The sequence below is a fragment of the Dendropsophus ebraccatus genome, chromosome 8 (assembly GCF_027789765.1).
Source record: "Dendropsophus ebraccatus isolate aDenEbr1 chromosome 8, aDenEbr1.pat, whole genome shotgun sequence".
Lineage (NCBI taxonomy): Eukaryota > Metazoa > Chordata > Amphibia > Anura > Hylidae > Dendropsophus > Dendropsophus ebraccatus.
Genome location: NC_091461.1, coordinates 31,541,785 through 31,569,543, shown reverse-complemented (window position 1 = coordinate 31,569,543; position 27,759 = coordinate 31,541,785). Strand labels below are relative to the sequence as shown.

Below are 27,759 nucleotides of genomic sequence, written 5' to 3'. Positions count from 1 at the left end.
CCACAGCTATGTTGACAACAGTGGTGCACGGCCTTATATTGGGAGCTGGCCTATAAGGCAGAGATTAAATAGAGAGTTCTCCTTCCTGCATGCATTTGCTAAGGGCCACCCCACCAGATGGTGCAGAATTCGGGGGACCCCTTTTCTCGAGATATATGCAGGCCTTGCATCTATCATGTCATTCTTTTCTGTAGGATTTAATAGGAGCACTGCTTTAATTCCACATTTCCTCTGGAGAAATCGAATAATTAAGAGAACATGTCTGTAGCAAATAAGCTATAAGCCTTAGGAAAATTCTCAGTATTACATTCACACCATGTTGTACTTGATTGTCAAAAAAAGGCAATATACTTGTATCAGTTTCACCAGGTAATCCTATGAAAACGCTTCTTCGATCCCCGCTGCTCTCGCACATGCGCCCCTCCGGTGATAATGTGTCAGCCTATGTGACCAGTGCAGCAATCATGTTTCGATGTGACATGTTATCGGTGCAGATCAGAGAAATGTCACCACAGAAGCACCAGAGGATTAGTAAGGGGAGTATCCTAAATAGTCATTGCTCATTTATTCTTCCTCTTTAAATTCAGTAGGAAAAATCACCAAAAAATCCATGTTCTTCCTGACACAATCCCCTAGTGAGCATGGCACCTTTTGGTAATTTGTCCATAATTTTTTCTCATCATTGCTTAATTTTTAAGGCTATGTTCACACTAAGTAAAACTACGGCCGTTGTTAACAACAGCCGTAGTTTTTGCGGGGTGGAACAATGCCTTAGTTTTAATGGGATCGCGGCCGGAGCGTATACACTCCGGCCGGGATCCCGTGCGGCCCCGCAAATAACTGACATGAATTGCGGCAGTAGGAAACCCTGTCAGTTCACACTATGAAGCGAGCGGCTCCGGCCGCTCGCTTTACAGTGTGCAGGGGGAAGCTCTGATGCGGGCGCACGCTGATGCACCCGCATCAGAGTTCTGCGGCCGGACAGATCATCCAGCCAGTACTTAAGTACCGGCCGCGATGATCCGCACAGAGATCGGCCGTTCCGTGAGAGACGGAACAGCCAGTCTAATACGTTGTGTGAACATAGCCTAAAAGTGCAAAGAATTCCCAATCAGGTCCAAATTAGTTTTAAAATTCTTAAATTTTTTTTTTGTTGTTTTTTTATACAATAATGCGAAAAAAAAAAAAATAATGTGATTTATTTATTTATTTTTTTCATCATTTTTTTTTTTAATTAAACTAATTTGGACCTGATTGGGAATTCTTTGCACTGTTTAAAATGAAAATAAAAGTAATAAGTAATAAAAGTAATGAGTAATAAAAAAAAAAAGTAAAGACTTATTTCCATATGGAGATTTGGTGGTCTCTAGACAGGTGATTTACCCCTAGACCACAGCTCCAACACAGCTATATCTGATTGTAGATCAGTTCTCTGTTGGCAAATACTGACTGACCGCTGAGAGAGCAGGAGGTCGGGCAGCATTGATTATTCATAAAGGAGAGAAAGAGTGGTGAGGTGTGCCAGAGTGTGGCACAAACACTGAGCTTCAACTCCTCTTTGACGCTTCAGTACAGTAGCTGACGTGTGAATAATCCACTGCACCGACACATTACCAAAAGCTACCATGCTCACTATGGTACTGCCAGCTACAGCACACTGTCAGCATCAGTCGTAGGGCCCGGGAGCTGACGGGTGGCTTTTAATAGTCAACACCACCAGTCAACATCCATACAGAAAATTCCTACAATTTGTCGATTGGATTGATAAAATGTATTCACTTGCCTACTACAGCAATCTGCCCCTGATTTACCATGTTAATGAAAATCCCACCAATGGGGCATGATTGGCCCAGACGTGTGTGCCTGTTTATTTCTGTGAAAAGAGGAGAATAGGTCACTTATCTCCCCTGAAAACAAAGGATCAGAACATATTGGCTTCTAATATCCGCCTTTAGGAGGCCACTATGTATGTAACATCATTCGTCCTGTCATAATGGTGTGTGGATGGCCGGCTAGTTTAAGACGGATTGATAAGAAACCTTTAACATGGCAGAAGTGTTCTTTAAGGGTACTCAGATTTACTTGTACTTGATTAGGTCCCACTACTTTAGTTATATGTTGTGTGAACCTCTGTTTTTTTCTCAAATATTAGAAAGAAAAATGTAGAAGAAAGAAACATTATTGATATGTTCCATTTTTGGTGGTGGTGGTGGGTGGGAGGGTTATAATATTTCAGTTTCAAGATAAGTTACCATGGAGTTACCCTGGCACCCCTGATGAAGTTAGCAGGACGCTAACAGAACACATTGGGTAGGACTAGGTGCTGGGACCGCCACTCCTTGCTGCATGGGGTACTTGTTTATATTCCCCTACCCCGCCATGTCATATATAGTGGCCACTGACTTCATGTTTACAACTATTCAATCTTATGAGTGTTTCCATATTTTATAGTATAGCAGTTTTCTCTGTAATAGGGGGTGTAGCTTATCATGGGGACTAGAGATGAGCGAATTTACACTACAAACGAAGCAAATGACTTCACTAACTCAGCAAATTACTTATCAAATTACTTATCAGGATGACTTTGAAGTCCGCGCTATTCCGCCCCGGGTGCCTAGAAAATCTGCATCCAATCCTGGGAGAAGTTTCCCAGGACTTGAGCCATCTTTTCCAGGCACCCACAGTGGAGCAGCACAGACTTCAAAGGCAGCCGGCTGATAAGTCGATTGCTGAGTAAGTGAAGCGATTTGCTTCGTTTGTACTGTAAATTTGCTCATCTCATATTATTTTAAATATCATTTAGAGTGCCTGGCTATTCTTTTGGGCATTGGATGTATTAACTCATATTTGTCCTTTTCTGTGTATTATGCCACTATATATATATATATATATATATATATATATATATATATATATATTATGTGATCTGTTACTATATAAATAGAAATCAGTAAAGGATTGAAATAACATAAAGATATTTTGAGATTTATTGTTTTTGTTTGTTTTGATCCAGGGGAAAGTTGCACAAACTGCGTGTATGTCGGCCTGTAAGCATCTGTCAACGTCGCTGACACAAATGCTACTAGACAGCGAGCTGAAGCAGATCAGTATGGGAGCCATCCAGCAATTCAACCTCGATGTTATTCAGTGTGAATGTGAGTATAACCACAAGTGTCAGTGCTCTGATCTTTGCATTTACACTTTTTCAAAGTGATAAATAATAAAAGTTCAGCTCCAGAACAGCTCCATGCAATAGGACATAGAAGAACTCTAGTAATGTATTGTGTGGATGACTGGGCGGCCCAGTGACTTTTCTATATAAATGTCTATTCATTAGAGATGAGCGTACCTCGAGATGCTCGGATTTGTCCAAACCTGAGCAATCGGGATTTGATTACCGGTAATTGAAGAAGTTGTATGCAGGCCTAGGGAGTCCTGGGAAATATGGAATCAGCTTATGGCCTATGGCTGTATCTTTTGGGGCTTTGGGGCTGCATCTAACTTTTCCGAATTTCTCCAAAACCGTAAGTCCAAACCAAAAGTGGTTTAAGTGAAAACAACAAATGGCTCCATAATAAGTGCTAGTCCATTTGGACTGATAGCAAACTACTGTAGCACAAACCGTAAGTTATTGCTGGCTTCAACACAAATGTAGAAAAAAACATGGGGGTTGCAGCTTGCTGTGTGAGTGGCCACCTAGCCACAAACCACTCACAGCGTGCATGATGACCCCTGTGCCCTGCGGAAAGTGCCTACAGTGGACATAACCACGGAGGAATAGGAGAAGGTCCCCTTGGCTGATGTATCACATTTCCTTTTACATGACGGCCTGTGTTGTGCCCATCACAGCTAATATAGTTATACTTGTAGGTCTCGTCAAGATGAAAATTTTGGCAAATACAATCATTCAGCAAATTTGTCTTCTGATATGCTGCTTTTTGCCTCCTATTGTTGACAGATCGTTGTCTAGGTTACTAATCACCACTCTGCTCTAAAAGATAGTCTGCTCTAAAAGCAGTGGTCTGGCTGGTTTGTATATATATATATATATATATATATATATATATATAATGAATAATAAGTAGAAGATGGACGGCACTGTGTTGGCTTGAAGTCAAAAATTAGCTTAAAGCTGGTGGGTGCACGTCCCATAAAAGTCGACCCCCGACTCCTCTGGATAGCAAAATAGAACACGAGGACGGCACTCCAGTAGTGTATAGTGAAGATTTATTCACCCAATCACAAACAGCGACGTTTCGACTCTAACATGAGTCTTTCTCAAGCAAGTACAAAGTGGTATCATGGTGATATTTATACGAGGGGGTACACCCCCAAGGTGTGTATCTTAATTAGTGACATCATAATGTAAACATAGGTATAGATGTGTTTATCTACTCATCAGTGCCAAAATATCCAATATTCATGTAACATGCATATTACATAGTGTATATACATTTTAGTGCATGACAAGTGCATATAAAATTCCTCCCAAAGTCCATATATAATCACTAGAACATATTCTTCCTTCTAATCAAGGGTTAAGATGGAGGTCGGACCTGACTCACCCTCCGTCCGTTCAGCCAATCCCACTGTATTGGAGGCATGCCGCACACCGCTTGTAAACAAAAGATCTGCCCATATCCGTATGTAGGCATGTCATGTGGCTTGTCATCTGCTCAAAGTCCGGTAACGATCACATGATTGATTGTGCGCATGCGCAAACAGTCCGTGTGATACAACGGGCGCCATCTTGGGAAAGGTAACATCACCTCTCATCACGAGCATGTGCAGAATGTCCGTGTGATACATCGGGCGCCATCTTGGGAAAGGTAAAAACACCTTCCATCGCCCATACCTCTTACAAATGTCAAAGAGGTGTATTGCAGGACTAGTAGGAAAAGGGGGGAAGAAAAATTGCTCACAACATGGAGTTTGTCATAAACGAGGTGTCTAAAGCAGTCACAGCAGTGCCCTACTCTTCATGGTGAATTCATCACTCTCCTGAGCGCACGGGCTCTGCCAGATTCAAGGACTGCCAAATTACCTTATATGACTACTCTTCTTAGGGCGACCTCCCCTCGATTCCTACAAATTTTGTCCCACATTAGTTTCACACAGACCGGATAGTGGTTTAGATAAAGACCGGATAATGGTTCGGACAAGGATTGAAGGAGATTCAGTCGGAAAGGTGAGTATAAGGTCCTTGCTCCATCTGTACAGATAAACAGAAGAGAAAACATAATTAAACACAAGTGTCAGTGTATATATTACATAGTGTTAGTACACGTGAAAAATACAAATAAAAAATAATAAATAATAAATATCTATGTACTCTTTCCTTCAGCAAGAGCATGTAAATAATTGCACAGTGGTCAAGCTCCAAATCATAGAAATGCTTTCAATGAAAAGTCCACATTTAACCCATGCGGTTGAAGGGCATTGAGACGTGTAATCCATTGGGCCTCTCTTTGTTTTAACATTTTTTGTCTGTTTCCACCCCGGCGTGGTAACGGAATATGATCAATTATAGTAAACCGCAACTGTTGAAGGCTATGGCCTGCTTCTAAAAAATGTCTGGAAACAGGGAAATCAAGTCTACCTTTGCGAATAGAAGACTTATGATTATTCAAACGTATACGGCACTCATTAGTTGTTTCTCCTACATAAATATATGGACACGGACACTGTAGGACATAAATGACATGATCCGTCTTACAATTTGTATGAAACTGCAACTTATAACTGTAATTAGTGTTAGGGTGACAAAAGACATATAGCCATAGTATGTGTGTATATGTGTATATATATGTGTGTGATATATATATATTTATTTATTTATTTATTTATTAAGTGTCCAGCAACTTGGTGGGATTCCAATCGATAACGTCTTTATTGAATAAAAAGGACACACTACACGTCAGGCTCACAGACCCTTAGTGGTGGATGAACATATAACATCAGAATTTGTTCAAAACCATTCGGAGTGAGGTCACATGACTCTTATACCCCTCCCCTCTAGGGACATAGTTTAAACCTTATAGTTTAAATATACAATATATTACTATAAATCTACATTATAGCTTTATATCCACCAGCCAGACCACTGCTTTTAAAGCAGAGTGGTGGTCGGTAAGCTGTCAATAATGGGAGGAAAAGAGACTTATTTAAGGAGGAGGAGACGGCAAGTTCGCTAAATAAATGCGAATGCAAAAATATAAAACTTGACAAGTCCTGTTGGTTTAGCTATGATAGTTGAGATGGGAAAACCCCTTTAACTAGGGGAAAAAGGCAAACTGGTGGAGGCAATGGGATACTGGGAGCAATATTCTACTGGCAAACCTTAGGTCCTGGCATTCGTGTTATGTTGAGACACACCACTTACCTACACATTGTAAGGATGAAGTCCATCCCTTCATGGCAGTGGAGTTTTCCAATTGTCAGTGGTAATTCACCCTGGCCCCACTGTAAAAATGACTCTGCAATGGTTTCAGGAACATGGCCTTCAAGTGCCCCGTATCATGATTTGTAGAATGTGCTGGCAAAACAAGTCCGATCCATATAGAGTCCATGTCTAGATGAGTCTGAGCTATTTTGGTTGTATAGGGGAAACCTACACAATACTAAGCAGGTGGTTTTAATATTTAATATTTTGGCTTAATGGCATGGTACATACTATTTTTTTGCTCACTCACCCAGTCTTTTTTGTTATACTGGGTATCTGCTTTGCTTTAGCATGTTGTCCCTGTATGTAAATGGCTTTTCTTTTAGTGATGCAGATTCCTAGGTACTCACTCAGCTTTCTAATAAAACTGGCCCTAGTGCGTTGAGGTAGATGTTGCAGCTAGTGGGAACATTTCCGGAGCTCACCTCAGATCCAGTGAATGTGACATAGATATATTATTTATGCTGCCGCCCATGCTACAGATCTGTTGTGTACTAACAATACATGAAACACTGTGTCATTGTGTCTATTCTCCAAGGGAACGTTCCCCGGTCATTCTAATCCACAGTAGACGGGTCAGGTTTTCTGCAGGCATCACACTAATGAATTGTGCCACTAAGGAAATGTAGATATAGTATATGGGACAGCCTAGGGAGTATCGTCCTCTATAAGCTCCAAAGTTTTCCCGACAGTGCCATCGGCCTGTCATGATACAATATGTTGTGTGCCCTCACCAGACGTGCTTCCAGACAAACTGGCGACTCTTGTGGTCAACGATTGGGGTTAGAGGCCACCGGGAGTGGGTGGACTAGGTATTTACTCAACATTCAACAAATATTTAGGATTTTTTTTTCCTTTATGGTTTCCTATTAACGTCAGCACATTTGCTCCTTGACTAATGACCATAATTAAATATATTTAAAACTATTTGAAAAATGTATAGAATTTTTTTTTAAGAATTCACCAAATGTGTATATACAGATAGATAGATACAAGAGGTATCCTTCCTTCCTTACTGCTTTTTAGTTGCAAAAAATCTCATGTGGTTTACATTTTAGTTTAGCTATGGGACCTTTGGAGAATGATGTCCATGTCAGACTAGACCCTTCTCTTCCAAGGTTCTGCAGCATCAAGAAACAAGGAATGGGTTGGCCGAGAGATCCAGTAAGGCAACATTTATTTGGCAGCATAGTAGCACAGTGGTTAGCGCGGTTGCCTTGTAGCGTTGAATTCTGTGCTTACATCTGACCAAGGGTAACGTCTCCATGTTCTCCTCATTCTTGCTTGAGTTTCCTCTTCATACTGCAGTTTTTATCCTACCTCCAAAAATATTGATAGGTTAAAGAAAGTCTGTTACTAGGTTTATGCTGCCTTAAATGAGGGCAGCTGAAACTAGTAACAGAAATGTATATTACTTCTATCATTCTGTTCAGCCGTTCTCCTAATATGCAGGAGAATAGGCTTTGTGCTCTACCACTCCCTCCACCCTCCAGATGCTGATTGACAGCCTATAGACAACATAGATATGCCTGTGGGCAGAGGGAGCTGGTGCTCATAAATACCCAGAACTACTGAGCTCACGCACATAATGGAGAGGACTAGTTATTGTCCATGTTATATATCCGAATCAGCTGCACAGAATAGCTGCTTTTAATCCAAGATCTCTCCTGGGGTCCGTTCGGCAGGTGATGCAGTTATTGTCCTAAAGAACAACTTTTAAGCCTGCAGCCCTGTGCCAAATGGCCGGGGCTTAGATTGTGTATGCATTAGGCTGGCACACCCTCTCTGTGCCTCCTCCCCTCCCTCCTCAGCATTAGGGATGCTCCAGGCAGATTGTCTCCTATTCCTCAGCTGTGTAAATACTGAACATGGGCTGGATCGTTACGACACCTGTGCAAATGTTCAGCATGGAGAAAATGTTTTAGGGGCATTCCTAATGATGAAGACGGTAGGGGAGGAGGGATGGAGGGGTGGTGCAAAGTTAGGGCACAGAAATTACAAGCCCTGGCCATTGGGCACAGAGCTGCAAGTTTAAAAGTTGTTTTTTAAAACAATAACTGCATAACCTGCCGAATGGACCCCAGGACAAATCTTGGATTAAAAGCAGCTATCTGAAGGTACAAGTGGTTGGGGGGGGGGGCAGATTGTGGGTACAGAGTCACTTTAAAAGGGGACAAAGTGATTTTTGTTAACTTTCCTCAAACCTATCCCCGAATAAGCTGAGTGTCCCACTGCGAGGAGCAATCCTCAGTGATCAGCACTGGACAGTTTAAAGAAGCTGATCAGCAAGTGTTTATTCTCCCTGCAGTGCCTCCTCAGAGCAAATAAAACATTACATGATGGCCATGGAAAACAATGGACTGTCTATTTAACGCCTGGTCCTCCAAAGGATACTCTCCAGCTGTCGTGATCCTGTCTGATAGTAGAGGATCCTGAACAAAAGGGCAACGCTCTATTAGTGAATGCCCTAGTCATGTATATATTTATTTATATATTTTAGTAGATGGATAGATTTTTTATTTATTATTTATTTTTTTACATTTTTACAAAAACCAGACAACCACTTTTAAAGTGTCACTGTCATGTTTTTTTTTTGTTTTGTTTTTTTGCAGAAATCAATAGTACAGGCGATTTTAAGAAACGTTGTACTTGGGTTTATTAGGCAAATATGCCATTATCTGCATTCAAAAAGCCTTTCCCCAGATCCCCCCCTCCCCTCTCTCATCCACTGCTCATCATCAGGAAATCTCGACTAGTTTACATCAGTCGAGCCCTGTCTGTTCTATGGAGAGGGGAGGGGGGAGGAGGGAGATTAGTCGCCAGCATAGAATAAAGGATTACACAGCGGGACCTGTGTTAAAGCCAGTATTTAGAGGTCAAAGAGGTCAGTGCTGACTTCTGAGGAGATAGCCCGGTGATGTAGCTGTAAATTAACTCGTTGTTGCCCTGTTTCGGTACCTCATCTCCCTCCACCCTCCCCTCTTCATAGAAAATCATGAACATAGGGGGAGAGCTTCAAACTGCTTTTTCATGATACAAATGCATTTTTGGGCTAATAAACTCAATTACAACGTTTCTTAAAATCACATGTACTATTGATTTCTGCAAAAAAAAAAAAAAAAAGGAATAATTAAACGACAGTGACACTTTAAGATTCGCATACTATTTTAATGAGGGAAAAAAGCAGCTTAGTGCTTACTACTAACAAAGTACTTCTTTGCGGTGTATTCCTAGTCAACATGTGACGGCTTTATACTGCTGCTTCATTAAAACATAGGAAATCTATCTTCCCAAGCGCTAATTGACACATGACTGATTCTAGATGGCCATATGGACCGTTCCGAAGCACCGAGACAAATAACATCTCTCAAAGTCGGCAATATGTTTCAATAATTGCTGTTAGTTGAGAATAGCGAGGCCCCTGCTGATGTACGCACCACGAGGGGACTTCACCAGAGTGGATATGGCACCTTATCCTGCAGTATTAGTCCACAAATGCAACAACAATGCATTAACAAAACGCAACGAAGAGCGGCCTATTGTTCTAATGACAGTTCATTGTACAGCACCGAGACTGTCACAGTTTAAAGAAGCTGATCAGCAAGTGTTTATTCTCCCTGCAGTGCCTCCTCAGAGCAAATAAAACATTACATGATGGCCATGGAAAACAATGGACTGTCTATTTAACGCCTGGTCCTCCAAAGGATACTCTCCAGCTGTCGTGATCCTGTCTGATAGTAGAGGATCCTGAACAAAAGGGCAACGCTCTATTAGTGAATGCCCTAGTCATGTATATATTTATTTATATATTTTAGTAGATGGATAGATTTTTTATTTATTATTTATTTTTTTACATTTTTACAAAAACCAGACAACCACTTTTAAAGTGTCACTGTCATGTTTTTTTTTTGTTTTGTTTTTTTGCAGAAATCAATAGTACAGGCGATTTTAAGAAACGTTGTACTTGGGTTTATTAGGCAAATATGCCATTATCTGCATTCAAAAAGCCTTTCCCCAGATCCCCCCCTCCCCTCTCTCATCCACTGCTCATCATCAGGAAATCTCGACTAGTTTACATCAGTCGAGCCCTGTCTGTTCTATGGAGAGGGGAGGGGGGAGGAGGGAGATTAGTCGCCAGCATAGAATAAAGGATTACACAGCGGGACCTGTGTTAAAGCCAGTATTTAGAGGTCAAAGAGGTCAGTGCTGACTTCTGAGGAGATAGCCCGGTGATGTAGCTGTAAATTAACTCGTTGTTGCCCTGTTTCGGTACCTCATCTCCCTCCACCCTCCCCTCTTCATAGAAAATCATGAACATAGGGGGAGAGCTTCAAACTGCTTTTTCATGATACAAATGCATTTTTGGGCTAATAAACTCAATTACAACGTTTCTTAAAATCACATGTACTATTGATTTCTGCAAAAAAAAAAAAAAAGGAATAATTAAACGACAGTGACACTTTAAGATTCGCATACTATTTTAATGAGGGAAAAAAGCAGCTTAGTGCTTACTACTAACAAAGTACTTCTACAGTGAGCCAAAATGAAGACTTTTAATAGGATGCAGCCAATAAATGTGAGCTAGCAGGCAGTCAACATTTGTGCGGTGTATTCCTAGTCAACATGTGACGGCTTTATACTGCTGCTTCATTAAAACATAGGAAATCTATCTTCCCAAGCGCTAATTGACACATGACTGATTCTAGATGGCCATATGGACCGTTCCGAAGCACCGAGACAAATAACATCTCTCAAAGTCGGCAATATGTTTCAATAATTGCTGTTAGTTGAGAATAGCGAGGCCCCTGCTGATGTACGCACCACGAGGGGACTTCACCAGAGTGGATATGGCACCTTATCCTGCAGTATTAGTCCACAAATGCAACAACAATGCATTAACAAAACGCAACGAAGAGCGGCCTATTGTTCTAATGACAGTTCATTGTACAGCACCGAGACTGTCACATAGCAGCAAAGCTGGATCTAAAAGCTGCTTTTATTGTTGGACTTCATTCATAAGGTCTGTCAGGCACATTCTGTGCATCCCTGTGTTCCTGGTGATTTATAACCTTTCTCATCGGCCTCCTCCAGCTTTTCTCCTTTGACATTTTGGGATTAATGGCTACAATGGTGACAGTTCCATTAGCACTCAGAGTGTGCAAATAACTCACAAATGGCAGGTAGCTTCCTACTGTATTGATAAATGGCTTTTTAGGTTTTACAGACGCGGGAGGGGAGGTGCGTTCTACAACATCCTACGTTCTAATGTGCAGGCTCTAATGACGGCTCAACTGGTTTGGGTAACTGTTATAGGAGAAGGTAATATGGGATTATACGCCTTATAGCAGTAGATATTAGTGTGCGGTGTGGTCACATACCTGTGTACTATGTGGTCACATACCTGTAATCAGCCAAGGTATTATAGAAGCCTTCAGTAAGATGTTACACAATGTCATGTATTATCTTAGGCTAGGTTCATGTCACAATGTTGCTATTCATCTCACTTTGTCCAGTTTGGAATATTTCATTTAACCCTACAGAAAAATGTTGTCAACCACGTTTTGTGCACGCTACAAAAAACAAAAACGGATACGTTTTAATCATTGGAAAATGGATCAAAAAGGATGTCATACGACAGCATCCGTTTTCACCAGTGTCGAACTGGCCAACCAGAGGACCGGAGAATCCTCCGGTGGGCCCCCAGCCTCAGAACACTGACTGACAAGTTGTTTCTCACCGGTTCTTTATTGGTGGGCCCCCAGGATCATTTCCTCTGGTGGGCCCTAGATACCTCAGTCCGACACTGGTTTTCACCGTTTCTGTTTTTTCTTCTAATGTAAGTCAATGGAAAAGGCATCAAATCGGATGGCATACAACAGCATCTGTTTTTACCATCGTTTTTTGCATCAGTTTTTTTTTTTTTTTTTAATAGAACCAATACATTAAATAGATAGTAAAATCGTGGGATAAACATATATCTACCCTAAGATAATAAGAAGGGAAATACTAAAAGGGCAGACTAGATGGACCAGGGGGGATTTTTCTGCCAACAGTTTTCCAGTACTTATCAGCTACTGTATGTCCTGCTCTATTCTTTTCAGTCTGACACCGTGCTCCCTGCTGCCACCTCTGTCCATGTCAGGAATTGTCCAGAGAAGGAGAGGTTTTCTAGTTCAATGTTTTTATTAGGTTTTTTAAGAACATATTACAAAAGAGAAAATCTATAAGCACTGACGTTAGTGCCAACAGTAAAGTTAACATGTTTGTACAACAAGTTAACAAAGAATATAGAAACAACAGTAATAACATTCGGTATATTATATAGATATAAAATTGTGGTAACATACATTCAGCATGGTAGAATTACATTAGGTGTAGCACCTCCTGAGCATATTAGTGTAGGGATTTGCTACAGCTCTGGACAGTTCCTGACATGGACAGTGGTGGCAGCAGAGAGGACTGTGTCAGAGTGGAAAGAGGTTTGTCAGTCGATTGCTGGCCCTTATACACAGGCGGCATATTTGGAATTGAGTAGTCTCACAAAGGCTCATTTGCCCAATAATTGAGCTTTAAACCAGCATGGCCACCACAAACTGTACAGAGCCCCCCAAAAAACATTTAAATTCAGCATACTCTGGCTGTACTTTTTATTGGCTGCTATAAGCTAAACAGCACAATATTGTGTGAGCACTATAGTTTGATGACATGACAATAATCATACCTTCCATTATATTCTTATTTTCTTTATTGCTTGACCACAGGGACCGACTCAGGTCCAAGCTGTTGTGAACCGACAAGGGTCCGTGGGCTAGCTACTAGTGGGGGGGATTGAGGGTCCATAGTAGTATTTATTATTGTGAACTCATCTAGATTCAGATTATTGCTTCTTTAGAAGAGGAAAGCCTCTTCAGTCCTTTTTCTTACTTGCCTGTAATATAGAAGCCATGGCCTTCTCTCCCCATCTCTATATTTCTAATGATTTTAAAGAGGCAAAGTGCAATGCTTTAGAGCCGTATACATTATAAGTCACAGCACGGCGAGGAAATATGACATTCCAAACCGGAGGCCGTGATATATGATGTGTTGTGATGGCATTCATAAGGGCAGGTCTGTAATGTGAAGAATAAATTAGGCCCGGCCATCTGTATAGGAGCGATCACTTGATTAGTCCCTCCCCAGGGAAGGATATAAGGCAGATAGGATGCACTTTCGTCTTTCTGGTGTCCCGTAAAACTTGGTTCCTTTGTTTACTACTGCTGTGCTCCTCTGCAGTGGTTTATTATTGCCGGCCAGGACTGATCTGACAGCTCCGCAGTACAGAGGTAGCGGCTGCCGCACGTCCCATTTGTTTTTCATTCATAAACTTGGAAGCAGTCAAGGGGCATTGATTGTTATAAGGCACTATCAATACACAGTAGTGTCCTGTAGGCAGCACCTGTTCCTGTTGGCCGATGGTTGTTCGTATTCTGCAAACAGAGACATAACTTGAAGCTGTTGGGCCCCAGTGCAAAATCTGTCTCGCGGACCCTCAACTTTATAGCACTTGCCTCGTCATATTGGGGAGACTGACTTTGAGTCCTCCATTAGAAGAGACCGTGAACGAGACGTGCACATGTCCAGACGTGCACATGCATAATCCTAGAAAGTTGACCAAGCCAACTAGTATGGAGGATCTGACAAACATAGTCTACCAGCAGGATGGCAAACCTCCACACTTCCATTTGGATGCCTAAAGATACCTGAATATATCAAAGAACACCAGATTGGCCATGTAAGAAGGAATTCGCCATTGTCCCCTGGCCTTCACGATCTTCATATCTATCAACATTTGACTTTTTTCTGGGGTCTCTTTAAAGGCCGCAATGTTTCTGTTCTTTTGGCCACAGGATCTAAGTAACTTGGAATAACACTTTATTGTAAAGGCCCTTTTTATTATCGGCCAGGAGCGTTGCTAGACACCCTCCTTCAGCCAATATTTGGCTCATGTAAAAGTAACAGTGATCAGCCGACGAGCAGGAAAACGTCCAGTCCTCAGCCAATCACATCTTTTGTACTGCAGCAAAACATATCGCTATCAGCTGCACATCATAGTAACGATCGCAATAACGATCGTAGTCACAATGGTATCTAAAGATTAACGTTCTGTGTAATATGGTGAATGATTTCAGGTTAACGATAAACAATCTTGTTAGTCGTTAATCGTTAAAAATCCCTCCTTGTAATAGGACCCTAACAATAGAGTCTGCAGCTGAAGATATGGCACATGTGCAGACAGCATATCCTGGCCTTACTCAACCACATGGACGTCTACCATGTCACCATTGGAAATCACTTTGAACATTTGTAATGTATAGATAAAACTTGGACAGATAGGGCCTCATCTACTTATAATGCGTGCGTTTTAAGCTGTTATGCTGACGTTTGTGTCTGTCTTTTTCCCCACAAATTCATTACTATGGCGCACATCTTATGTAAATCTGGAAGGTTTTTCACAGAACAAAACTAAAACCCGACCATCCCACCCACTAGAAGTGGCTGTTTAAGCTGTGTGGTAGGTGAAATTTACCAGTCTATAGCCAGCTGAGTCCCAAGACTAAGGCCTTATTTACACATTAAGCTATTTTCAAGGTCCATGGATGAAGTCCGCTATCTACCTCCGTGATCCATGAAAAACCATCCGTGGTTGCATCCACTTTGCATACTGTTTAACGCTTATTAAATTACACTTATTATATCACTTCCGTGTTTTTCACAGGTTGCATGGATTTAAACAAATGTGAGATCTGTGAAATCCTTGAAAAACACAGATCTCATAGACCTGTATGGGGAATTTGTGTCGTGATCTTGTCCAAAATATGACATGTCCTATTTTCTCATGGAGCAGATTGGGGAACAAAATGAAACGTGTGAATAGCTCAATAGAAAGCAATGGGCTATACAATTGTCTGTGTGAATAAGGCCTAATAGACTGCTTTAAAGTGTAACTGTCATCTATCGCTGGCGGCAGGATATGCTGTCAAAATCTAGAATTCATCCAGCAGTGCCGTTGGTTGCATTGTATACAATGGCGCTGCTGTAAGAATTCCGTCACCAGCTCAAGCCTGCACATGGAGCGCGGTGGCAGAATTTTGACAGCATATCCTGCCGCCAGCGAAAAATAATAGTGACACTTTAATCTAGCCATATGATGAAGTCAGCCATACATTTCAGATAGCTAACAGCTATCCTGATCCCCATACACACGTACATTCTCAACTCAACATGTATTGTGAATGCAGAGAGAGGAGAAAATTGCTGCCTGACACCTCTGGCAGTAGCTTATTTCCACCAGAACAAACATGTTGGGAATGTTGAAGACCATTATGTCTGACCCTTCTCTTTCTTGGCTTAAAATCCAGCTTACCTGACCTGTCTCTCCCCTGACATCTGTCATTGGGGTAGAGTTAGGAATCCACAATAACATTAGATGGTGGTCCGATGCTATAAACATTGAACGCTTTGGATGACTGATCAATTTTGTTATGGATCTCCTTGTTTTGTAATGGAGATGGTCACACCGGGCTGTTCTTCCCGCAAAAACACCAAATGAATGGAACACAGCATCATTGAGAAAGACTTATCCACAGTAGAGACAGGCGTGAGGTGGACTAGGTGGAAGTCAAGATATTATCAAGGCTTTTACCGAATGACTGTATTGTATGGTTATGACACTCAATGATATGGAAACAATGTGGTGCAATTTAAACCACCCAGCCCGAATGTTATGGACAATTCCATATTTGACAGATGCTACAATTTGGGTAATCTTAGCGTTTAACTTCCCTTTAAGGTTCTTTTCCCTAAAGACTTCCAATGAAAAGTCACTCTCTCCAGACATCTCTATGGTGACAACCACTTTAGAGGTAGAGAATAGCATTCCAGGCCGGTGCTTAGGGGCTTACACTTGATGTGTGCACGTTAAGCTCACTCCCACCTCTAAAAGTTTCTTTTTTTAATGGCTGTCTCACCAGGAGTAGATTTTTCCACGGAGCAGACGCTAGAACAAAAGCCGATGTTTAAAATATGTTGACAGCTTGAGAATTAGTATCATTGAGAAGCGTCCTATAATCGTTCCCCTCGGGGCGTCAGTAAGCCCTCTCCATGATCATAGCATGTTGCATGTTTTGAACTTAAGGCAGAGAAGCTCTTGAAAATGTAAAGTAATTGAGAGAAGAAAGGTGCGGGACTGACACGTTAAGAATACAGATTTAAGGCTCTTGCAGTAAATGATGGGAATTTTACAAGCGGCTCATAACAAATGAAGTAATAAAGACTTGCATGTAAAGTGCTTTTTATGAAATATTGTAAATACCAATTACAATGATTGTCAATGATTTTATACCTTTAAGGATTTACAGCAATACCACCTTAAGTCATCTCACCTTTGCTCTATAGACTTGACTTGACTTGCTGTTACAGACATAGCTGGTTGCATGCTCTTGGCCTCATTCACAAAAATGTATTTGCTTCCCGTAGTAAAAAGGCTCTGGATTTTATGTGGTATGCCAGCATATTCTTCATTCTATATAAGATGAGTTCCAGAAGAAGACAATAGGCTACCCCATTACAAAATATTACCTTGGATGGCTGCCCCTAATGGATGTCATCTGTCACCCAAAAGCTCCCATGGCTAAAAATGATAATAACAATACATTTAATATGTATATTTATATAGGCGTTATCCAGGCTGTACACATTGTTGGCTTCTCCCTTAGGTCATCGATATTAGATTGATGAGGGTCTAACTCAGCTGTGTGAGGTGGTTGAGCAAGCACCGCAGTGTCTTCTATGTCTACCCCCATTTTGCTGAGCACCGGTTATTGATGAATAGGCTGTAGTGCTTCCATTACCCCTTCAACCAATCTAATTTTTACATTTTGTTTTGTGTTTTGTCTGTATGATACATAAATCTGTCGATTTTGTAGCCTAAAAGATTGACAAAATCGTGTTTTTAGATTTGTCAGTAAATATCCCCCTATGTGCACTAATACATGTCCTGTTTGTACAATGATCATAGAAAGAATTGGACTGAAATACTGAGACAACATGCCAGGATGACTCCTGTCTTTATACACTGTTAGGGCATATGGATGTAATAAAGGGAACCGTGCAATCAGGAAAAGCCCTGCCCATATACCCCATTGGGCATATGGCCTAAAAGGGACTCTCCACTCAGAACCCTCTGTTGGCAAGAGCACAGAGCTAGTGCAAAGTAGATTTTGCTTAACCACGCTACGATTGGTTGGTCATTGACTTAATTGAAATAATATATTTTGGAACTGTTTTCAGTAATAGACTTGGTAGAGCTGCTTCACAGTGTTGGTTGTCCTGTGTTAATAGCCATTTCTCATTTAAAAAAACAAACAAACAAAAAAAAACTTTCTGGTGCTCAGTCAACTTGTAATTGGACATTACCTTATGATCATGGTGACTTTTTGTCCATATAATGCACAGTCACCACCAGTATTCCTACAGTGTCATCTGTTTCATCCCAGATCAGCTGCCCCCATTCATTTTATTATTGCAGCTGGATCATGTGGTTGTAACTCAGCCCACATCTTCATTTATGTATATTGGGTGACCAGCTACATAGTGAAAAAGGTTTAGCTGAAAAGGTTTAACTAACACTGTGACTATTTTTCTGTAGGGAGAAATGTAAGGTCATGTAATATTAATACAGTCTAACAGGTTCTATGTGAATCAGTTGTACTAGAAGGTTTATATGGGGTTTCCTTCAGCCAGATCTTTGGAACTGGTGTGCAGCTGAGTCATGGGTGTACAAGTGGCATCTAATATTGTACCAATGTTTTCATATTACCAGATACCAGTGTAATCAGTATACCATTTGCTTTTTTCAGTGTTTGCCAGTTCTGACCCTGTCCCTGGATTCCAGGAAGATACACTGCAGTTAGCATTCATTGACCTCCGACAAGTAAGACGTCTTATTTATCTATATTTCTTACAGTATATTGCTCATAACCATGCATCTGTAACTTAAAATTTTACATTAGAACTAATCCAGAGTGGCAAGAAGATCAATCTCAAGTAACTACATCTACTTTGTGGAACTCAGTGTTACTTCAAAGAGACCTTTCACTTCAGTTAAAGTGACTCTGTACCCACAATCTGACCCCCCAAACCACTTGTACCTTCGGATAGCTGCTTTTAATCCAAGATCTGTCCTGTGGTCCGTTGGGCAGGTGATGCAGTTATTGTCATAAAACATTACTTTTAAAATTGCAGCTTAGTGCCCTACGGGCGTATCTGTGCCCTAACTTTGCACCACCCCTCCGTCCCTCCTCCTCCCCGCCCTCCTCATTATTAGGAATGCTCCAGGCAGATTGCTTCCTAATCCCCACCTGTGGCAGCCCGGAACATGGGCTGGATCGTTAAGACACCTGTGCAATGTTCAAACAGAAGTAAATGTTCCATTGGCATTCCTAATGATGAAGAGGTTGGGGAGGAGGGACGGAGGGGTGGTGCAAAGTTAGGGCACAGATACGCCCGTAGGACACGGGGCTGCAATTTTAAAATACATTTTTTATGACAATAACTGCATCACCTGCCGAACGGACTGCAGGACAGATCTTGGATTAAAAGCAGCTATCTGACGGTACAAGTGGTTTGGGGGGGTCAGATTGTGGGTACAGAGTCGCTTTAAGCCTCTCCTAGGAGGTTACCCTCTGAAACAAATTTGTCACCTATCTACATGATAGGAGAGAAATGTATGAACACCAAGAACTACATAGGTCAGTAGAAGGAGGGACCCAAGCCTTCTTCCAGGCAGTAGTGGATTATAATAGGTCCTTTTTGGGTGGTAGCCCGGGGCCCTGAGCTCCTGGGGGGCCCATGGCCACCCAAAAAGACTTATACTTTCAGTGGTGTATTATCTCCTGGCTACAGTTCTACCATGATTTGCAAAAAAATGCTACTTCTTCCCCCCGCAATTTTGCACAAATCAGGGCATCATAACATTATCTAACCTGTACTATGGACACCACCCTAGTGCTGCCAAAGTTACAGTGGGGTGGGGGCTGCCAAGGTTGGTCAACAGCTCAGGCCCTATGGTAAAGTTAACCCGCCCCTGCTTCTAGGGGAGTGGTGATCAAGCATTCAGCCTCCATTCACTGTTCATACTATAGAACAGCAAACTATGGAACTGCCCCCCCCCCCCCCCCATTCTAACATTCCACATTCCACATTCCAATGAGGTTTCCAGAAGCCATGCATTCAAACACACTTTATTCTATTGTCAAAAGGGTTGTCCCACACTATAAAATTGTGAGAGGAAAAAAAACTATACTTGCCTGCCCTGATCCCTTGCCTCTTTCCAGTGGTTCCTGGTTTAATAATGTTTTCCACTTTCCTATCGAAACACCGGAAGCACCTGCTCAGCCAATCGTTATCCAAGGGAAAAACATCACTACAGCCTGTAAGTGAGTGTCTCCTGTGTGTCAATAGGAACTTCTCATCCAGACTGGGGACCATTGTGACACAAGCAGCAGGGGATTTAGGGCAGGTGAGTATCTTTTTTTTTTTTTTTTTTTTTTTTTTTTATATCTTCACACAAACTCCTTTAAGGATTACAGTCCCGGTGACTATCAACAGTGTGTAATGAACATGTTTCCAGTTTGGCAACAATCTTATGCATACAAAGAGAACATATCCTATCTGACTTAATTTAAAAATCATTCACAAGGTGGAGGCACATGTAGTAGTCACAACACGGCCAGGGTGCAGCCGAAACCCGCACCGACATGCACTTATGACACAGAATTGGCGTAGGTGTCCTACCGATTGTCAGTATCTACATTTCTGTTTAACCTGCAAAACCATATGGACGTTGACAATTAATTTGAGAAACCACATGATGACGAGTTTTTTGCTCAGATATCCCAGCCACCACATATGTCTCCACCTATACTTGTATCAGACATTACTTACATGGATTGCATAGTCTTGTCTAGAATGGACCCACTTGGCTCATGTGCCCCTCATTATTATAGCAAATGACAGTAACAGTGAACTGCAGCAGTGTTATCTAGGTATAAGTGAGTGAATTAGGTCTATCTGTTAAAGGGCTTGTAAAAGCTGCTTTTAGCCGTTCAGCAAGATGAAAGTGTTCGACTCTGATAACCTATAAATACCTTTTCTGATCAGAAATGGCAAGTGCTTATTCCTGTCAGTCATACTTCAATGTAACCTTCGGAGTAATAAGGTAATTGCTGGCCGCTTATTGTTGTGGTGGATGATAACCACCCTGAGGAAGTTTCCACAGCTGCATACTCCTAGACAGATCGGGCTGTGTTCAGACAACTGACTGGCTGCAAGTAACTCGGCTTCTCATTGGTGCCTTCTATATTGCTGGGAGTTCCTGTGTGGGCGAGGCTGGTGGAGCTGCTGCATTGTACACCACTTACTGAGGGAAATACTAGTGTCATATACTGATCAGACAGAAATGTTACACATATGGGTTTAGTGACTATAATTGCGTGTTAGGTTATTTAGATGGGTTTCTTTCACTTAAAGGGAAATTCTGCAGATTTTTTTTTTATTAACTGGTTTCAGAAAGTTCATATTTGTAAATTTATTTCTTTTGAATAAATCTCAGGTCTTTCAGTACTTATCATCTGCTGTGTGCTCTTCAGGAAATGGTGTATTCTTTCCAGTCTGACATATTACTCTCTGCTGCCACCTCTATCCATGTCAGGAACTGTTAGAGCAGGAGGGGTTTTCTGTGGGGATTTGCTGCTGCTCTATACAGTTCTTGATACCACGGATCTTGTATTTTTTGCGTGCTAAATCCCTCCAAATGTTCCGTTAAGAGAGCAGCTTGGTATAGAAAGATGATATATGGTCGTGAAATCATTTACTGGAGTTTTTGCTTTACAATGTACAGTATATAAATAAATTTATATATATATAGATATATATATATATATATATATATATATTATATATATATATATATATATATATATATATATATATGTGTGTGTGTGTAATTTTTTTAAATATATTTTTGTTTTATTTATTGTTTTTTCCATAACTTACAACAATGAATATAGAGAGCTGATTGTCCATTATTATTATGTTTCTAAAGCATACAGTTTGTGGCTGGCTTCACACTACATATATTTCAGTCAGTATTGTGGTCCTCATATTGCAACCAAAACCAGGAGTGGATTAAAAACACAGAAAGGATCTGTTCACACAATGGTGAAATTGAGTGGATGTCCGCCATATAACAGTAAATAACGGCCATTATTTCAATATAACAGCCGTTGTTTTAAAATAACAGCAAATATTTGCCATTAAATGGCGGCCATCCACTCAATTACAACATTGTATGAACAGATCCTTTCTGTGTTTTTAATCCACTCCTGGTTTTGGTTGCAATATGAGGACCACAATACTGACTGAAATATACGTAGTGTGAACCCAGCCTGTAAGTGTAATGAAATAATGTATGATGTTAAAGCCAGAAAAAAGACTGTAAGAAGTACATCGATATGTAGGTATGGATGATATTGGTAATATTCTTCAGTGAATAGCGGTTATCGCCGATCCTTCTTCTGGTGGGTGAAATTGATACCACATCTCAGAAGAAAACATGGTTTTGCAAACACTTAAGTTACATCATTAGGAGCCCCCTGGGCTTCAGCGGGTCTTGTGTCAGGGTTAGTGGAATTATTCTTCTCCCCTGAGCTTGTAGCCCAAAACAAGAACCTCTGTGTAGCGGAAAACCTTGCAGAAAGGTTACAGTTCCCAAAGTGGATCGTGAATGAGGAATAATGGACAAGTAACACTAGAGCTTAAGATCTGACATGACATCTGTCCTGTATGTACATACCTGAATGTTCCTCAATCTCTAATTCCATGGGTTGTCTGGTAGGAAGGCCACTCATAAATTATATTTTAGCCCAGTTTCTGTTATGGTCTTACTCTTTCCATTCAAGATTTTTTTTTTCTCTTTTTTTGTATTGTTCTTTTACCATTAGACCTACCCTAATATATATGTTAGTTTTGGAATTTGTAAGTTCCTATGTTCGTGTGCAGTTTCGGTGGATACTCCAATTGGCTTGCACAGTCCAGAAACATATAGTTGTCTTACATCTAATCTAAGTGCATACATCATTGCCATATACAGTATGTTATCGCTATACCAGTACTAGGACATTAATGTATACCACTGAGGTTTTAGAGGGTTGTCAAATCTCACATTTGAAAGTCATTTGCAGTGTTTCTTCAAGAAAAAAAAGTTTTCATAATTTTATTTTCTCCCGTTGGTGCTAATCTGCTGTGAAAAGAATTGGTGCCCTTACCCCTCTGGCAGCTGACAGTATACTGTAGTCCATTCTTACTTCCCCAGAAGTCTCTCAATAACTAATGGCAGAACGATCAGTTCTCTCTCCCATCTGGCCCCTACCAGAGAGCTCTGGCTGCGGCTTATCTCTCCCAGAACAAAGAGGCTGGACAGTGATTTTCCATCATCTGTTGGACAGTCAGGAGAGATTCATACACCTTATACCGACAGCTAAACCCATGGAACGTGTGAATGCCGCCTAAGGGTCCATTCACATGTACCTTATCGCAGCAGATTTCCCCCGCTCACTGACAGCCTGCTCAGCCAGTTGCTGACCCACCCTGCGAGAGCTTAAAAACCATAAGCACCTCATACAGAAATGATGTTGGAAAATCATATAATGTATCCTAATAATGGCTCTCTAAACTCCCACAATGCACTGCTCCCGCTACCAGGAGACAAGTAGAATTCTGAATTTCCGCTGTGGAATGTTCCCAAAGTCTCCCTGTATAGAAATGTCTGTCGGCCGTAGAAATGGAATGTCGTGTTGTTGTTAGGATCATCGCTGTGGACATTACATTGATAAGATCTCCATATCATTCTGCTATTCCACTGCACAGCCGCTCTCTGTTTGTTTTCGCGTGACGCTCTCCGAGTAATACGCTGAATGACAGCTTTTTCTTCGAGTGTTTGTTGGAAAGTAACTGAGCCTTTTCCTTTTGTGGAATTCCTTGGAAAGGTCAGGCTTCTGTTTTTTTGGCTAAAATATGATACTCTTGCATGGTTCTAGCATATGAAAGATAAGGAAGTTGGTCCAGTAGCTGAGGGTTTACCTGCCCACCCGGACAGTGGCCCCAGGTCAGGCCCCTGATGTGTCCTGGCTCAGAGGAGCTGATGACAGGTAGAGTCTAATGCCAATGAGCGTCTGAACATCCCGGCTGCAGAGCAGGAGGTGTGGGACTGGAGCAGACAGCACAGCTCAACCTCACATCAGCAGGATAGGATTGCCCTTCATTTTCTAAAGAATACTTGACCTGTAAATGAAACAGTTTGATCTCCCTGCCAATCACCAGCTACTTAATAGAAGCCAGTTATCTCAACAACACGCCTCATGTCCATACTGGTAACGTGGTCTCCATAAAGTGTTTTTTAGTTTTGGAATTCCATTTTTTTATAGGCTGTGAAAGCAATGCCTTATGCCATGCCTAATGTTATTCCAAAACCTACCAGCCAGTCATAATGTAATATGAGGAATAGTATTGGCAATACTTTGCCTTGCAGGGTTACTTCACCAACTCTGTTATCATGTCTTATCATACCTCTGTGTGGTCTCCTATGGAGTTTTTGGGTCAGGCTCTGTAGTGAATGGACGCACATGAGATATATAAGCACTCTTTTCTTGACTGCAGCACTTCCACACACTATTCAGTACTGTACTCACACTTAGAGAGGGCAAGTCAGGGATCATCCCAACCCATGCCGAGAACCAGTCTAAAAGTGCAGGACAGTATCCTGATGAAAGAGGAACTGATCCGGATAGAGCAAAGTTGCTAGAAGCCTATGTACTCTCTCGCAGCGTGGGTGTCATCTGAGAACTCTTACCACTCTGCTCATCCCAGGTAACAAGGTCTGGGGCTTTTGTCAGCCTCTAGGACGGGTCACCCGACACTGGTGGGCAATAGGTGGTGTAAAGACAAAAGAGTAAAAACACGGGCACAAGTATTCTCTCTACTCTCAAGTATTCTACTTATTCTCCTTCTAAAGTTTCGGCAGAGCACACTTTTACCCTGGGTTGGGACTCTCTTGACATCCTCCTCTCTACTTCTTCAAACTTCTTCTGGACAAAATAACTAGAACACCCATGTCTTTATATAATCAAGCTAAACTGTTCCTGACACACCCACCATCACCGCTATTATCCCCTTTTTCTCAGTCACACAGCTTATATCGTTGATGGATGTGGTGAGGACTGCCAAAACACCTGCAGACAGAAGTAGCTGTGGTCAGAAGTCAAAGCCCGATTTAACAGCACAGAAGAGAACTTTGTCAACATATCACCATAAAACACAACGACGGCCCCTTAAATCACTGCAGAGATTAATGCAAGCTTTTAAGGACACCAGTATCGGTAATAGAGTAGCAGTTTCTGTGTGTTTCTTGGCTACAATCAGACAAAGTCCTGGTCCATACCTCACATCAAGCTTCTGTCTGCAAATGTTGTGCTTGTCTGTCCATATTGAGATGAGAGAACAGTAGAGCTTAATATATCCATCAACTTAGCAGCTCAGGTCACAGAATCCTCCTGTTAGGTGTGCCCCAACGATCATTCTCCTTTAGAACCCTGTTAGGGCCCTATTACATGGAGCAGGTTGAATCGGGCAGACATCATTCCCTTTAATAATGAAAAGCCAAAGAGTAAATCGTTCACTTATCGGCTCATTGTTGTCGGCTCATTGTTGTTTAAAATCATCAGTTGTGCATTACTCCATGTACTAGCTGATGCATGGCTGATGGCTAATTAAAGGGGTACTCCAAGGTCAATATATAGAAAATAAAACGGTTACGCTTACCTCTTTGGGTTTTTCTGGAGCCCTCCTGATCGCCGTCACTGCCACAGACAAACCTGCTGTCTCTCCAGTGACAGCCTGCTTAGACAAGCACTGATGGAGATGAGACAGCGTCGCACCTAGTGTTTGTCTGGGCAGGCTGTCACTGCAGAAACGGGTTCATCTGTGGAGGGGTCAGTAATGGCTCCGAGACACGGTAAGAAGACACCAGGAGAGGTAAATATAACACCTTAATTATTTTCTATATACCAACACCAGAGTACCTCTTCAAAGCAAGGGCTGCACAGACATCGCTAACTATGTCCATGCAGCCATGTAATAGATCTAGCAGATCGGGGCTCGCTTACCCCATATGTTGGGCCGTCTAATATGGCTCCTAGGTCTGACCTATCATACCCCTAAAACAAACAGATTTCTATAACAGCACAGACTGAAAAAAAGGAGTTCTTAAAGGTGATTGCAAATGGGTCAGGAAATGTTCAACTTGACTATATAAAAATAAGGGGGTTCTAGTTATTTCGTCTAACTCAAGGTCCTATTCCACGGAACTTTTTCGAACGATTATCGTTCATAAAATCGTTCAAACGACCGCTCGTTAACGATATTCGTTCTGTGGAATAGCTGTAAACGAGCGAACGACAACAGCGAAATCGCCGTTGAGTCGTTCACTATTTTTTTTCAACATGTCGAAAAAAAATCGTTGGTCTTTCAACAATAATTTGCTAATCTTTTCGTTGAATAAAAAAATCTTTCAGTCGTTCTTGAAATGTCTACCTACATTTCCCCAAGTTTTAAACGACCATGTAACAATTTAACGACCGCAAAAAAAAATCGTTACACTACAGATATCGTTCACGTTCCCACACGTATTATGTGTTATTGTTCGCTTAAAAAAATCGTTAAGTGCTCGTTAACGAGCGGCCGTTGGAGCGAGTCTATGAACGATAATCGTTACGTGAAATAGGGCTATCAGATAAATGGATAGATGTGAGATCATAGATAAACGCCTGGTTACTTCTGAAGTGTATAAAGTAGATGGAAAGATAGATGGATCCTAGATAAACGCCTCTTTAGTTCAGAGATATATAAAATAGACGAAGAAGAATGTTTGGTAAGGAAATGACCGGGCTACTAGAACATAATCCTTTGTGCCATTCCAGCAGGTTATCAGCGGCAGGATGGAATTGCCAGGAAAGCCATATGATCTCTCTGTATAATGTCTCGTCACCTCCAGAAATTGTATATTGCTGCATCGAATTCTGAAATTCCACCCGACCACTTTGTTTCCCTAAATAAATCATCTGAATATATTCCCTTTTGAAAGTGACTTTTCAGCGTATCTGAGGAGCTGAGCGAGGAAATCCTTTTTTTTTTTTTTTTTTTTTTTTTTATTTATCAGAGCCCAGACTATCCGAGAGTTTTCTTTTGCTCTAATCTCTACATTTGGAAGTAATCCCCACCATTCCGAGCTTCCAGCTGCTGCACTCGGAAAATGAGTATTTGTTCTGGGGAGCCTTTCACATCTTCTGGTGTTAAGGTCAATGGACCAACCTTAACACATTTGAGAAGTTGTAATTGATCTCAGGAGATGGATTGAGCTCCGAAGAATGTGTGCCGCTCACCGCTCCACTTGGATTCCCTTCCCAATTAGTGCTCGCTCTTCTCACCTTCTTGGAGAGACCAAGAAATTGTAGTAGCCTTTGGAATTTTTTTTCTTCCCTGTTCCTGACTGACTTAATAGGTGTGATTCTGCCCCACATGTTTACTGTCCTCGTAGTATGTGCCGCTCCGCAGTTACTCATACACCCCAAGTGTGCCGGCTTTGGCAGTGGAGCTGGAATGAAGGTAAATCGAGCCAAAAACTGTCTTTTTATAGAATTGCAGTCCTCAAAGACTTATTGCCACACATGAAAAAAATAAAAATAATTGTTAGATTGTTCAGATTTGAACAATAATAGTTTTGTGTAATAGCAGGAAACGATTAAACGACCAACGAGAAATCGCTCATCGTTTGATAGAATCTGGACCTATTTTCATCATTCACAATACGTTCAAACATTGTTCGGAGTAATAACCCGTCATTCGGTTGCTCCCTGGTCTATCAACCAGGAAAGGGCAAGCACAAAAACAACCGTAAGTAATGATCATCGCCCTGTGTAATAGGGTGAATGATTAAGATCGTTCATCATAACGGTCGTTTGAGATCGTTTATCGTTTAAACGTAGAAAAATCATGTGTAATACTGCCCTAAGTGAAATTTGTTACGTGACTAAAATACACCTGAATAAAACCCCCATGCTGTAATGGCAGGGTATCTAACTTGTGAGGACACAGCCACTAGTGATATCACAACAGCTTAGCTGACTTTGTCGCAGACTGAAACCCACTTGTGATGTAGCTGTAGA

The 27,759-nt window shown here is 41.4% G+C and overlaps 1 protein-coding gene across 6 annotated transcripts in view; it reads left to right on the top strand.

Annotated features, from left to right (window-relative positions):
• The window catches only part of EXOC6 (exocyst complex component 6), a 213,150-nt gene that overhangs the window by 164,581 nt on the left and 20,810 nt on the right, over positions 1-27,759 (top strand). For all 6 annotated transcript variants that reach the window (XM_069980107.1, XM_069980112.1, XM_069980109.1 and 3 more), the window contains 2 exons: positions 3,014-3,155; positions 18,340-18,413. In XM_069980107.1, the coding sequence (XP_069836208.1) occupies positions 3,014-3,155; positions 18,340-18,413 (216 nt within the window). The remainder of the gene's footprint in view (positions 1-3,013; positions 3,156-18,339; positions 18,414-27,759) is intronic.